Source organism: Lampetra planeri, chromosome 8, assembly GCF_965212315.1.
Source record: "Lampetra planeri chromosome 8, kcLamPlan1.2.h2, whole genome shotgun sequence".
In the NCBI taxonomy this organism is placed as follows: Eukaryota; Metazoa; Chordata; class Hyperoartia; order Petromyzontiformes; family Petromyzontidae; genus Lampetra; species Lampetra planeri.
In genome coordinates this window covers 3,446,237-3,460,180 of record NC_136114.1, presented here as the reverse complement: position 1 = coordinate 3,460,180, position 13,944 = coordinate 3,446,237, and the positions used below count along the sequence as shown (strand labels likewise).

Here is a 13,944-nt window from a genome sequence, read left to right as displayed (position 1 = left end):
TATTACACAGCACTCATTTGAGAATTGGAATACAATGCCTTTTTATACAAGCTAAGTGTGTACAAAAGACGAAGATGCCCTGCTTTGTCCTCTATATTATGAGGACAAGTGCTGTTTGCAAGCACCTATTTAGGGGCATATGGCACAGAAGGCAGTGGTGATATCAACACCATGGCAAGCCAGATTTGTCTCCACAGAACTAAAGTTGACCTATCATACATATTATTCATGTTAGGCCAAGGCCATTTACTACGAGCGCAGTCAATGATGGTTAAGCATGAACCCCAGATTTATGGAACAGTAATGCGGTGGACTAAAAACCGCACCACCGTTACCAATAGGCATATTCCAAACATTGTACACGTACACATGCGTGTGACTGTGCAGGGTGCATGAACACACACACAAACAACTCTAAACACATGTGTACCAAGAGCACATTATGCATACCATTATAGGTCTGTTTATTTTTACAGGATCAGCTTTGGAGAGCAAGTAATGGGAAAGTTTTGCATGTTTGCACAGAAGTACAAATCATAATTTCAAAACCCTGAACCCTGCCTCATTCATCATAAGTGACGGTAGACAAACTCCCTTGCCCGCCCACTGCCAACCAACCCTCCAGCCCATTCCGCCCCGCCACCCTACCGTTGTCCCGGTCTGCCCTTGTACCCGGGCTCCCTCACTCCCCCATAGCCCCCTGTCCCCTGTGCAGGCTTAAGCCATAATGTTGATGCATTGCAAAGTCTTTTAATGTGACACTCTCAACTGGGCAAGAATTATAGTAAAAAAAACTAAAACATTATAGGCTGTGGCCAAGTATGGTCACTTTTAGTGAGAAGAAAAGCATGAACACTTTTTGGTAAAGCAAGCATTAATTATACAGTACGTAGAAAAATCTAACATTTTCATTGTAAAAAATATATTTTTGAGATTAAGTTATCCTCAGTGAAGCTGCGAATGCTGTAATGCAATGGCGCCTGGTTGCGTGTGTTGGCAAGCCGCCGTCGCAGCCACCGCCGGCTAACCCTCACTAACACGGGCCGTGTGCCTCACACTGGGATCTCGCCACTATTGATGACTGAGCTGTGCATTCGGGGGTGATGCAAGTGCTTAGGTGATTCATGCTAAAAAATTCTGACCTCATTTAAAAAAAAAGTCTCACACAAGTGCACTTTTGGCCAAGGATGTTTTTTTTGTTTGCTGCCTGGTTGAGTTGAGTTGTTTTGGAAAAAATATGTTAGCAGCAACCATTAAATATGGCACGGAATGTAAGGCAGTGGTGGAGTCGACACAGTGCTTGCATCTCCTCAGTGCTCACCACCGAATCCAGTAACATATTTTTAAAGTTAGATGATACAGGATAAGTTCAAACCAAGTTCACACAGCATCCCCCATTGGGGTGCCTATGAAAGCATCAAACCCAGATTGCTGGGACTGTAATTCAGTGCAGTGACTGGCTCATCCACACACACGCGCACACATAACAGATATCTCCTCTTTAGCTTGTAGACTGGGGGGACGAGTGTTGTTAGTGAGCAACTATTTAGGTTGGCGTAGCAGCATACAAAGGGGTGGTGGAACAATCGCCATGCCTGGCCTTCTTTGTTTTTCTTATTTTGAGATTCACTCTCTGCAGTAGGAACTTTTTTTATGGTGGAATTAACACAGGAGAACCCTAAGACATGTTCAGATTTAACGTGTCAGTTATGCACATGGCCAGGAATCAAAATCAGGATGCTAGAATTGTAGGAGAGTGTGCCAATTACTAATCCACCGCTCCCCATAACACAAAAGACAAACAAATACACAGATCCACCGTATAGCCTACGTAATGTTGGGGGCAAGTGCTGTTAGCTAGCGCCTATGAAAGCTGGTACACTGCAAGAGGGGGTGGGTGGTCAGCATCACACCCGGCCACTTTTGTCTCCCCAATGCTGATGGCACACACCACACTAGGTTCTCATTGAAGGCTAAGTCGACCTAGGGGAGGGCCATGACTGGTTCAAATAATCGCCACTGTTAATTTTTATGAATGGAAATCGAATTTGGGCCACCAGGTTCGTAGCGCAATGCGCTAATCACAACACTACTGCTCCCTACAACACGTTCACAATTACACACACATTTTACCGACGACATATATAAATGCAATGTTTACATGTGCTATTATAAAGCAATCACTGTAAATTGAACCTAATGAGGTGGGTCCATACAATTGTGTCATCATCGCATAGTTTGTCTTATTATTATTATTTGCTTTCGTACTTTCACTCATAAATATCCATGAGCAAAAAAGAAACCTTATCCTCAAAATGTAAGGCAATAAAAAGAACTGCTTTCATAGTTGGAACATCATTAACAATACCGTCTAGAACCACAGCAGCGTGCAGTGAGTCACACTATTTCTTCACTGCTGCAATGACAATGTCTTCATGAAGTCAACCTCTGCATAATTCGTGGACAAATCACTCCAGCATCAGGCACAACAATATTACCCTGACGTGTGACTAACCTCTAATCGATGTGTGGGGCATGCGCACGTACGTACGTATGTATGCGAGTGTGTGCGTGTGCTTTAGAATCAGAAGGCCTATTGAGTGGATGCAATTCTCATGTCACAAAACAGCACCATCAGCAGCAGCATTTATTGTATCAGAATGTGAGTGCATAGAGTTCAGGCATGAACACAAGCACGTGTGTGCGTGTAATCTATGTGCAAGGGGGAGCGGTAGTGCGGTGGTTATGACACTGCGCTACAAACCCGACAACCTGAGTTCGATGCCTGCTCACAGACAAAACCAGTGACAATAATCTGAACCAATCTTGGTCCTCCCCTAGGTCAACTCAGGCTCAAATGAGTACCTGGTGCAGTGTGCAAATACATCAGCACTGGCGAGACAAAGGCGGCCGGGCATGGTACTGGCCACCCATCCCCCCCCCCCCGTGTGCTGTGCCGGCCTTCATAGGTACTGCTCACTAACAGCACGTGCCCTAAAAGCCTGCTTAAGGCTGTGTTGTCGATGTGCAAACACAGACGACACTGCCACATTGGGTGGTCTCAATGTTGATAAGTTGTCATTCTTCATTTTAATATAAAATTGCATCTTTCTGCATTTCAGCTTCACGGTTATGTTTTTAGCTAATCCCACATGAAAGTAACTTAAACAAAAGTATATTCATGCATTGTTGAACATTGAGTCAAATGCAATAACCTCAACCATCTCATTTACGTGTATTTCCCCCCCCCCAAATCAGCGATTGCCACTTCTATTTGGTTGTAGAATTGCCCAATACGTTCTGCCGATTATGTCACGCTTAGGCTGAACGTACCAACGTATCAGCCCTCGTGGGCCAGTTAACGTGCGCCCGCTGTGGCCTCACCGATTGGAGGAAGCCACCAGTGGCCACCAGTCGGGCCACCTCATGAGACACTGAGTCCTCTCTGTGAACGTGCGATTCTCACCGCTGGCTAAAGCACACTCATGCCCCAAAGCAATCTCAGCATGTAGGTTATTTACCTTTCATGTGTAATGTAATGCTACGTTACAAGGTAAATAGTATGCAATATAATAGTCCAGCCATTCCAATGCAGGAGCCTCCTCAATAAAAATGCGACCCAGTGACATTCCACACATTTTAAATATGGAGCATTACTTATAATAATAATTACATTTTATATCACGTTGTTCATGCAAAACTGCATCTCACAAAGCTGTAAAAGACCACAACCAAACATTAGTGGAGGAGTGGTGGCTCAGTGGTTAGCGCACTGCACTGCAAACCCAGCCGTCGATTCCCAGCCAAGGTTATAACATGAGTGATGAATGTTACCTGAATCAATCCTAGGCTTCCCCTCTTAACTGTCTTGCACTGCCCAGGGTGGTGAAGTATAGTCAAATAAACAGCACGATCAATATGGTATGGGAAAGGTTTCATCCACCAGTGCATTGCCAAAGGCTGTAAGTTATCATTCTGCTTTTGAGAGTTTGATATCAATGTGGAGTGACGTTAATTTTGAACGTGTATAATACAATCTGTTTAAAAAACCAGAAAATTAATCGTATCTAAATCTGTACAGAACTTTCAAGACAGCCTCACAAGTGATTTAGTCGAAGTGGGGTTTAGTTTTAATTAAGTTACTGCAAAATACAACTCGCAAAGCAAATAGAATATGTAATGCACTCAACAGCATAACTTTCTGAATAAAAACTTGAATGCAACTGCGTGAATAAACATTGTGAGCTAATGCCCCAATTAGATATGCTAATCAAGTGATGAATGTTCACGCATTAACAATAATATTCATAGCAGAGCATCAATCTCATCATCGCATCAACGTCTATTTTTTCTTTTCTTTTTTCCATCCGGATGATACTGTGGCTCGCTACCCAGTCAACGTGCAACGTTGCGACAACATTGGTATTTGCTTGCAACTATTGTACCGTACCAACATTGGTCCAACGTTGGTTGAACGTTCTACGTTTACTGCGTCAGCTGGAAATTTTGCAGAGCTCCCAATTAGAAGATGATGAGTTAGAAATCCCAGCTGGAGTCTGACTCAGACTGGAGTCTCGCTCAGACTCCAGCTAGCACGGTTGGCTACGTGCAGAGACGGCCCTAGACCTTTGGGGGCCCTAAGCAAAATTTGGTTGGAGGCCCCTTTGATGTATGATTTTTTTCACCCACTAGCTAGCAGTGACTCTAGGGGGCCCTCTGCTGGCCACGGGGCCCTTTGCAATTGCAAGGGTCGCTTAGTGGCTGGGCCGGCTCTGGCTACGTGCAGTGCGAATTAAGTTTAATATACATACTTACAGCCCATCACACCTTCACTGTGGTAAAATGTTGAATGTCCGCTATGTATAGTCATGCTGCAGGAATATGCTATATCGGTATCACAATTTCAGGACCATCAGTGAGCACTGGCACACCGCTCACTTGAGCTCAGGCAGCTTGGACTCGCTATAATGTAATCTGATGCAAAAATCCATGATGGCAAATTCAATTAATGAAACACATTTTTAAGTCTTGGTTGGGATTTTTTCAGTTCTCGCTGACATTGCAGCGCATTCAGATCCCATGAGCCTCTATCCAGATTTTTTTCTTCTTAAAGAAGCAATGGCAATGCAGTGGCCATTACCTTCAAGTATATTTGCAACACTCCTATATGCATACAACTGGATGGAATGAGACATGGGATAACTGGTTTAAACTCACAAACAGCTTTGCCGGTCACCTTGAACCCAGAGACAGCCTGACACAAAGCATGGTATATGTTTCCCACTCCTCTGGGAAGTACGGATAGGTTGCCTTCACTTGATTCATTGAGTCTTGGGCATTTTCATTAAATCCAGATCAATAATTTATGCAGGTTGCAATTGATATACGCCGGCTAATTATTATACACAGACCTCTCAAAGAGTCAGGGACTCTGGGGCAAAGCCCTTGACTCGCAATCAGAAGGCTGGAGATTAAAGCCCCAGTTGCGAGTCAAGTTAACCCATCGTCCATCTGGGGTCGATAAAAGGAGTACAGTATTCTCTCATTTTTCACGAACTTGCTGTTCGCGATTTTGGCCATCTGCGAATCGCATCTGGAACTCTACACGACTGCATCGAGTGAGAAAGAAAGTGATGAGAGGTAAAAAGATGGGCGACAAAGTGATGAGATAAATTGATGAGATAGTAATGACATCACAACGATCATCACCATCATTGTCGTCATTATCATCGTTGCCAACATCGTTACAGAATCCTTCATCTGCACAGCATCATCATAATTTAAGATACGTTCATTTATAAACTATTATTTCATTTACTTTATGTTTATTATGACCAATTTCCTGGTGTGTTAATATAATTTATACGCATTTAATAGCTTATTTATGTATTTATTTAAGGTAATTCATTCGTAGGCCTAAACGATTATCCGCAAAATGTGCTATTCACGAGCATCTCCGGAACGTATCCCTCACGGAAAACGAGGAAACGCTGCACTACATTGTGAAAAGTCTACAGTGGCTGTCCAGTTGAAAAAAGGTGGCCTCTGCCTTGAGAATCTGGAGTTTACACCACGAGGTCAGGGCCTCCAACAGAAAACGAACTCCAAGCAACTTCCAGAGATGTGCAGAATCCTCGCCAATCGTTTGGCGAGCTGCAGTCATATTTAGGTACATGTGCAGCCTTGCGATGACCTCCTCATGCCACTGCTAGAGGGGCCTTTACTCTGGGGAGCTCCAGACAGCCCCTACCGAGGGTATTTTCGCGGACTCTTCCACACTGGCCACATGTCTTGGGAAAGGTGAGAGTACTCACACTTTCGCCCCGCCATACGCGAGCTGCCAATCGACTAACTGTGGTGCATTCACGTCTACTGCTAGGTGGACATCGGTAGGGGGGCCGGGGGTGGGGGTTTAAGAAACTTTTCCCCCATTATTTGAACTGCCGCGACCTACGAATTGCAAGTCCAATGTGATAACCATTACACCACAGCAGCCCCACTTAAGTGGCATGTTTAACGATATGTAAATCCAAATCATATTATGCGGCAAACACACAAGATCGCAGGGATGCCACATCAGTTCTGTGGCTCGGTTGACCGAGCCGTCTGGCTTAAAAAGTTTCACTGGCGCGCGTGCAGCAGAGTGCAAGATGGTGCGGGCGTGTATCCGCTCGCCTGCAAGGATGCCCCAGGGCAAGGGTGGCAGCAGCGTGCAGGTCAGGCGCGTGTAGACAGCCGTGCAGGCCGCATGCAGCAGCACATTCGCCAGGTGGTAGCCCCAGGGGTCCAGGCCGCCCAGCGCAAAGTTGAGGCGGAACGAGAGCGTGCAGAGCGGCCGGAACGACTTGTGGCTGCCGCTGTGCGACAGCGGCGTCCCCCAGAAGTCGTCGTAGAACACCCGCGTCCACGGCACGTCAGGACGCAGGTCCTGGTTGGACGTAATGGCTCGGCTGCCGAACAAGAGGAGAGGATCATCAACGTCATCATCATCATCATTCATGACTTGATGTTGCATGGCACACAAGTAAAACATTCGTAATATTGCAGAAATCAACTGGTCCACAGTTTTCGATCACTGCATCAGTGCTGCTGTCAGTTGATCATATTTGCTCAGAATTATATTGAGGGTGATCGAAGACAAGAGGACCCACAATGCACTTCTTCATGAATCCTGGTGATATTTGTTTATAAAAGCACAGAGGCTGTCAGCTTTTTGTACGTTTGTGTCTTGTTTGAAAAATACCAAAGAGCCAACGATATTAAGGAGCTCAGTTGAACAGAGCACTGTACATTGGAAGCACACACGAAACCAAATCACACGAATCTTCCAAGAGGAGAGGAGATACATTTTAGGGTGAAGCGTTGCACACAATATGACGACCATACGGCATACCGTTTCATCACTAATTTGTGAATGCAAACCACCAAAATTAAATGCAACCTTTTCAATTCCCCTGCAGAGGTAGGAGAGTCGGCTTTCCATTTGTATTCGTATGTATAGTACACAACACTACTTCTACTTGTGCACCTTAACAACATGATAGTTGTAACCTGTTTGCTTGAAATCACACTCGGACAACAAAGCTGCAGGTAAGACCGACTTGCGTAAGCAATCACAGAGCACGTTGTGTGCTAGCGAGCCGGAACGCGGCGAGCAAGCGAGTGAATAATTACTATTCGAAAGTAAGCTGTTGTTTAACCATACTTCACCACTCTGGTTGATGGATAAGGTACAAGGAGGGGTGGGTGGGTGCCAAGGGCCCACTAATTCAAATAATCGCTCGCCGCTGCATGAAACGTGGCCAGGAATTAAATCGGGTTGGTGGGTTCAACGCATTACTCCAACAACGTGAGCATGAATAATAATAAAGTTTTATTTCTCTAATTCAATATTTTATGAGTAGCTTGTTTCATGAGAGCTGAGGGTAACCATAAGCTGCCTACGTCTAGGTAAGACATATTTAGGATTACTGTTTAACACGTAGGCTTTCGCGACCAATTACTGGTGAAGCGTCGTACTCGGATTGTAAATGTTGTGGATTTGCTCTCCAACACACCGGTGTGCTGTACTAGTAACGAATTGGCATGTTTTGTTTACGTGACAAACCTTACTAATTGGCTGTGTCGGGTGATGGCGGGTTTAATGACACATTTATATTTACGTGATCTAACCCAAAAAAATCTGTATTATGTAGGATTACTGTGTTTGGTTTAAATGCTCTCGACAGAGATCTGAGCTAAGACAAGCTGGCAATAATGATTGGGAGAGAAAAATTACCCAAGCCAGCTTGCATAGCAGCCATTTATCCCTTTGTATGTCTGTATTTCTCTGTCATGGAATGCCCAAAACCAACATTGTTAAATTTCATTACCAACATCAAGACAACAATGCCTTGATATGTCTCAGTGCTTTGATGTCAGGATAAAATTATATTTTCAAAAATACTGTTTATTAAAAAAATGTCAGGTTATCATGGCGGGCATGAAAATGTGTGAAAATGAGCGCTGACAAAGAAACAGACACACACACACTGTACAATCCCAATAATTGAGATCCTAGAGATTTTCACTTAGAAATAAAATGAACGTGGTACTTGGTACCCACTTTGGGCTGCCAGTGAAAAGACGTATATATCCAGCACTGATCTCAAGAGAAATATGTGTGGGCCAAACATCGTTCTTATGCCCTTACCTTGCCAATATTGGTACATAACTCAAGGGTGCCTTTGAAACTCGGCGCGCATTGTGTGCCAAAAAACCAAAAGCCATTTTCCAAACGGAGTAATCCAATTCCAGCCTGGTGCACCGCGATCGCAGATTAAATGGAGATGATGTACACAGAACCCTTCTTTGCATTGTGGCCAAGGGTAGTATGCACGTGTGTCCTCAGCATCTCAGCACGTTCTAAAGAAAGTTAAAACTATTTAATTTCGAGCATAAAATAACAAAAAATATAAAACCGGCAGCCTCATTACCATGGCATTAATCACAGGGGATATCTTTTAATTAACTTGCGGCAAATCTCGAGTGCGCAATTGTACTAAATTCTAAGCTGTGATCCGCTGCAATCGCTGCCACGGGCGATCAAGAAATGTTTTTTGTGTCGAACAAAGCGAGGCCCACGTGCGTGCAATACAAGTCGACGCCGATTTCAAAGAGACTTGGATTCGCCACAGTGCGGACTGCATTCTATAAATTAGGAACAGTGTTCCAGTGTCAATGCCCCTCATGGGTTTAACATAGACAGCTGGGTTTCACGTTGTTATGGGTGTGTGTTTGTGAAAGTGTTTACCACATATGTACGTGAATGTGATGTGTGTGTGTGCGCGCTTGTGTAGAACATGGTGGGAGCGGTAGTGGAGTGGTTAGTGTGCCGTGCTACGAACCCGGCGACCAGAGTTCAATCCCTGCTCACGGCCAACACCAGTGGCGATTATATCTCAATTGGTACTGCGCCTATCCTAGGTTGACTCAGCCTCAAATGAGTACCTCGTGTGTACACATCGCCACTGGGTAGACAAAGGCGGCTAGGTGTGGTCCTTGTGTACCGTGCCAGCCTTCATCGGTGCTGATGAACAGCAATTGCCCCAAAAGTCTATTAAGGTTATAAGGGGGATCTTTGTCTTGTGCAGAGCATGATGCTGTAGCGAGCGTACTGCACTACAATCTCGGTGACCTGATTGTAACTACCATGAACGGTCACGAATATCAGTGGAAGTTATATGTAAATCTATCCTGGGTCATCCCTAGCTTAACGCAACCTTCAGCAACTGAACAATAGCAATGAGGAGACAAGGGTGGTAGTCAGCCACACTACCCTCACATGTGTCATGCCGGCCTTAGTCGGTGCTCGCTAAAACACTCACTTTCATGGTCTATTCGGCTTCACAGGAGATCTTTTACTTTGTGTATACAGTATGTGTGAGTAAATTTTTCCAATTTATCCTTCATAGACTGAAGGCAGATCACATGAGCGAGTGGTTTTAGGAGCCGTGGCACAGTGGTTAGAAAACTGTACAAAACACTGTGATGCCATCACATTCCTGGCAGCCTACATTCAGTTCCGAGCCATGCACCGATAGCAATTTTTATTATCTTATCCTGATCTGTTTCCCCGAGGTCAATTCAGTCCAAAATTAGCAACATGTGCAGTGTGACAATATCAGTACATGGCAGATAAGAGTGGCGAGGCATGGAGCCAGCCACTGCGATCTGTCATGTGCCATGCTCGCCTTTCTTACGGGCACTTGTCCAAGTCAGTCTTATAAGGATACAGTGGGACATGTCTGTGCACATCTATATTTTGGGATGCAGTTTAAAGCGCAAACAGCACCTCAAACAGCTCCTCCGAAGGCCCACGCAATCATACGATTAAATTGTGAGTCTTGTGGTCAAGTCGCAAATAGGATTTAACGGATAAAAACGGAACGTGTCCAAGGGGACGACCTTCGGGGAGATGAAGCGATACGGTCAACTCGCGCACGGCTGCTACATAAGAAACGGTGGTGGGCTTGTGGAGATCTTAATCCAGCAGTGGATTTACCATGGTCGATGTTGATGATGAGGAACCAATAGCAGCATCTTTATCCCACTAAGTCACAGGCAGCATTTACAAAAAGGGGGTGGGGGGGGCAGCGTGACGTTTATTGATGACTGCCATTGTAAAGGCATGTCTCCCTCAGCAATGTCTCCTTAGCCATGGGGCAGGGCACCAGGTAAGTCTCACGTAACACGCAAAGGACGTGAGTTTGACTCCCTAGGTTGGCACGCGATGTAAATTTGAATGGATAACAAGTACAACATTTTTATAATCAATACCAATTGTGTCATGATTTGAAGCTTTCGTGACTGCAGGAATCCATACTCTTTGGTTCTTTCGATAAAGTCACGTAGGTAGAAAAAATAGATCACGACGTTTCGATCGCAAAAACAAGCGACTGTCTGTTGTTGCGATCGAAACGTCGTGATCTATTATGAATACCAATTGTGGTTATGAAAAGGGTAAATTCTAACTTTGAAATTAATATAAATTTAAACTAAATTGTGTATTTTTTTATCCAGTAGTTTCTTAACCACTTTTTATTTGCTAATTAACATTAATCGCATGTTAAGCATGTAACTAATGTTAAGTAGCAAATAAAAGCAACGTTCTATTGCATTTCCTAGTCTCCTGACTGTGAAATGCTATTTTACACTTGGTTACTCTAGAATATTTTGTTATTTGGCTTTCACCTGGCTTTAAAAGTAGGTCTACTATTCAGTGTGAACAGTAAAAAGTACAATAAATATTAATTCCAATGCTTTTTTTTTGCAATTAAATTACAGCATTTGACTCTTACTGGCTTTCCTAGCAATTCCGTTGCAAACTGCAGGGACTTTAATTGGCGGTGCCAAATGCTCTTGTTCCCCCAAGGGGTGGATGATACCTGTGCACATGCACACAGCTTCCCCCGACATGTATCTGGTTGTAACCATAAGCGAACACACAGAACCCTGTGGTCAGCTTGCCTAAAAAAAAACCTGCGAGTCATTTCTGCAGGGAATATCTAAAAAGCCACATCTTCTCTAAATGTGGCATTAAACACTCACGACAAGAACAATCTGCAAAAAACAGTTGTGAAAACCAACACTACCACCAGTAGGTGAATGTGAAATACTTTTCCCAGAAAGCAACATCATTGAACCTATTTATAGAGTACATCTAGTTATCGCACTTTCCTTTGAAAATTAGATGGTTCCCACCGAGATCCCACCTAGTTTTACATAATGGGCATACATAACATAATTACCATTGCAATTTTGCCTTATAAAACAATGATGACTTAATACATTTCCCATGAATGTTAAAATTCTATCCATCCACTTTTGAGCGAGGGCTATTTCAATATCCGAGTCCTTTATGAAGATAATTCCCTCCACGAACGAAACACTTTACACTGCATGAACTATGAATATACAATAAAAACAACCAAAATGTGAATTAAAAATATTGTAAGTTTCTCATCCCAATACAGTTATGAATCATGACATTATAACTCTAACCAATTAGGAACCCATGCCCAAGTAATTGGATTTTTTTGTAATGTATTCGAAGGCCATAGTTAATTATAAATGAGATTTCCTTTTTGAGCAATTTATACTATCCAGCACCATGTGTCTGACATGTAGCATGAATGCTGGTATTCCCAAATTAGTCACATTTCATTTTGGTGAAGACGTAAAAAAAACAAAAGCCACATTCTTGAAAATGCTTATTCGTGCGAAAATTCCTTGGAATTGTGCAGTCACATGTTGTGTTCCAAAACAAAGTCTGCTCAAAAGTTTGAGTATTGGTCTGTTTAAATCCCCCGTGTCAATTTACTGCTATGCCAGTTATTTGACCATTCTTTACCTTGCTGGTCAGTTGATCAAGCGGTCACCCACGACCGGTTCCCATTTCACCGATGTTAGACCATGCGCCAGAATCAATATCAGGTCAGCGTGTTAACCACTGTGTCACTACTCCCCCGATTAGTTTAAGACCTTCAAAAATATATATGTGCTATCGTCAAATGTGAACCATTTTACGGGGAAGAGGATAACAGCGAAATAGTGTGCTCTTTAAGCAGTTAAAGAAAACCATTATTATCGATGACCACAAATTTCAATTTCGGTGCGTGCCTATGATCAAATCAACTGGAGTGCCTCCAATCTGGTCAGCTCTCGGAAGCTCTGCAGTTTCAAGCGTGGAAGGTGCAAGAATGGGCGACCACCATGCATATAACAGGTACATTGAGGGCTGACGTGGGCCCAGAGTGTCAGTAGAGGGTAGTTTCAGCAAAATACATTCCCTATGCCCCACCTCTCCCCCCTCCCCCATGGGTTTCCAAAAGAGCTGTAACACGTTCAGTTCACATTACTGAATTACAGTACAAGTACTGGCCAACAAAAGGAATTGTCCCTTGCCAAAGTATTTTGTTTGCTTGCATTTCCAGCAAACAGCTCGTGACCACAAACGGAGATGACCACTGCGTCGCATTTGTTTGATCTGCCCGCGGTGCGCCTGCCTGTCCCACACACAACACACACCCATCAAACTCTTGGCTCGGACCCGAGAGTCCTGGGGGGGGTCGGTGGTGGGATTCTCCAGACGTCTGCGAAGCTACCCCGCGCCACGTGTTCTCAAGAGCGGCGCGTCCCTCGGGAGCGCAACAGCAGAAAGCGAGCGAGCGGCTCAAAGCAACAGCGGACGATCGGCTACAGCTGCTTTCAGAGCAGGGGTGGGTTGGGTGGAGGGTCATAGGGCAAAGGGATGTTTTGGCGAGTGTTAGGAGGGGGGGGGGAACGAGCGAGCAAGCCGCTCGGTCCTTGGTTCTGAGACGGGGGGAGTGGGTCAGCGTGCGTGCAGCCACCCCCCCCAGTGGCACGCATCTCAAGTCGGGATTAAACGGACGAGTTGGCTAAACACAGCAGCGACCCCCCCCCCCGCACGCCCCAAACTCCCCCACCTAATCTCACTTAATCATGTTAGCCGGCGTACAAAGGACTCCCATATGGCCCGTGGCGCACAATGCAAGCAAATATATTTGTTCAAAAACGAGATTCATTCATTGATGTCCAATAAAAAAAATTAGGCAGCCAAAAAGGAATGTATTCAATTACGTTTCGTAACCAGCGAGTGTGCAAGACTTGGATATGCGTCTCTTGGAAGGACTTCTGACTGGAGTGTTTTTGAGTATTGTGTGAAGCATAAAACATTTATTTTAATACAGCTAATGCTGCTTTTACTGCAGTGAAGAGGAACCCATTACTCAATGTACAAGGCAGCCAATCCGTTAAGCAACAGCCATTCATCCAATAATATGACAAGCATACAAAGAGTTGAGTCTATTTTTGACACAGGTAAAACCCGTTGGGAAATAAATGTTCATTTTCGAAGGGGGACCTGGTTAATACAGGCTTTCT

General features: G+C 44.3%; 1 protein-coding gene across 1 annotated transcript in view; it reads right to left on the bottom strand.

Moving 5' to 3' along the window:
• The window catches only part of TMTC2 (transmembrane O-mannosyltransferase targeting cadherins 2), a 270,005-nt gene that overhangs the window by 114,222 nt on the left and 141,839 nt on the right, over positions 1-13,944 (bottom strand). The window contains exon 2 of the mRNA XM_078596730.1: positions 6,676-6,950. Coding sequence (XP_078452856.1) covers positions 6,676-6,950 — 275 coding nt within the window. The remainder of the gene's footprint in view (positions 1-6,675; positions 6,951-13,944) is intronic.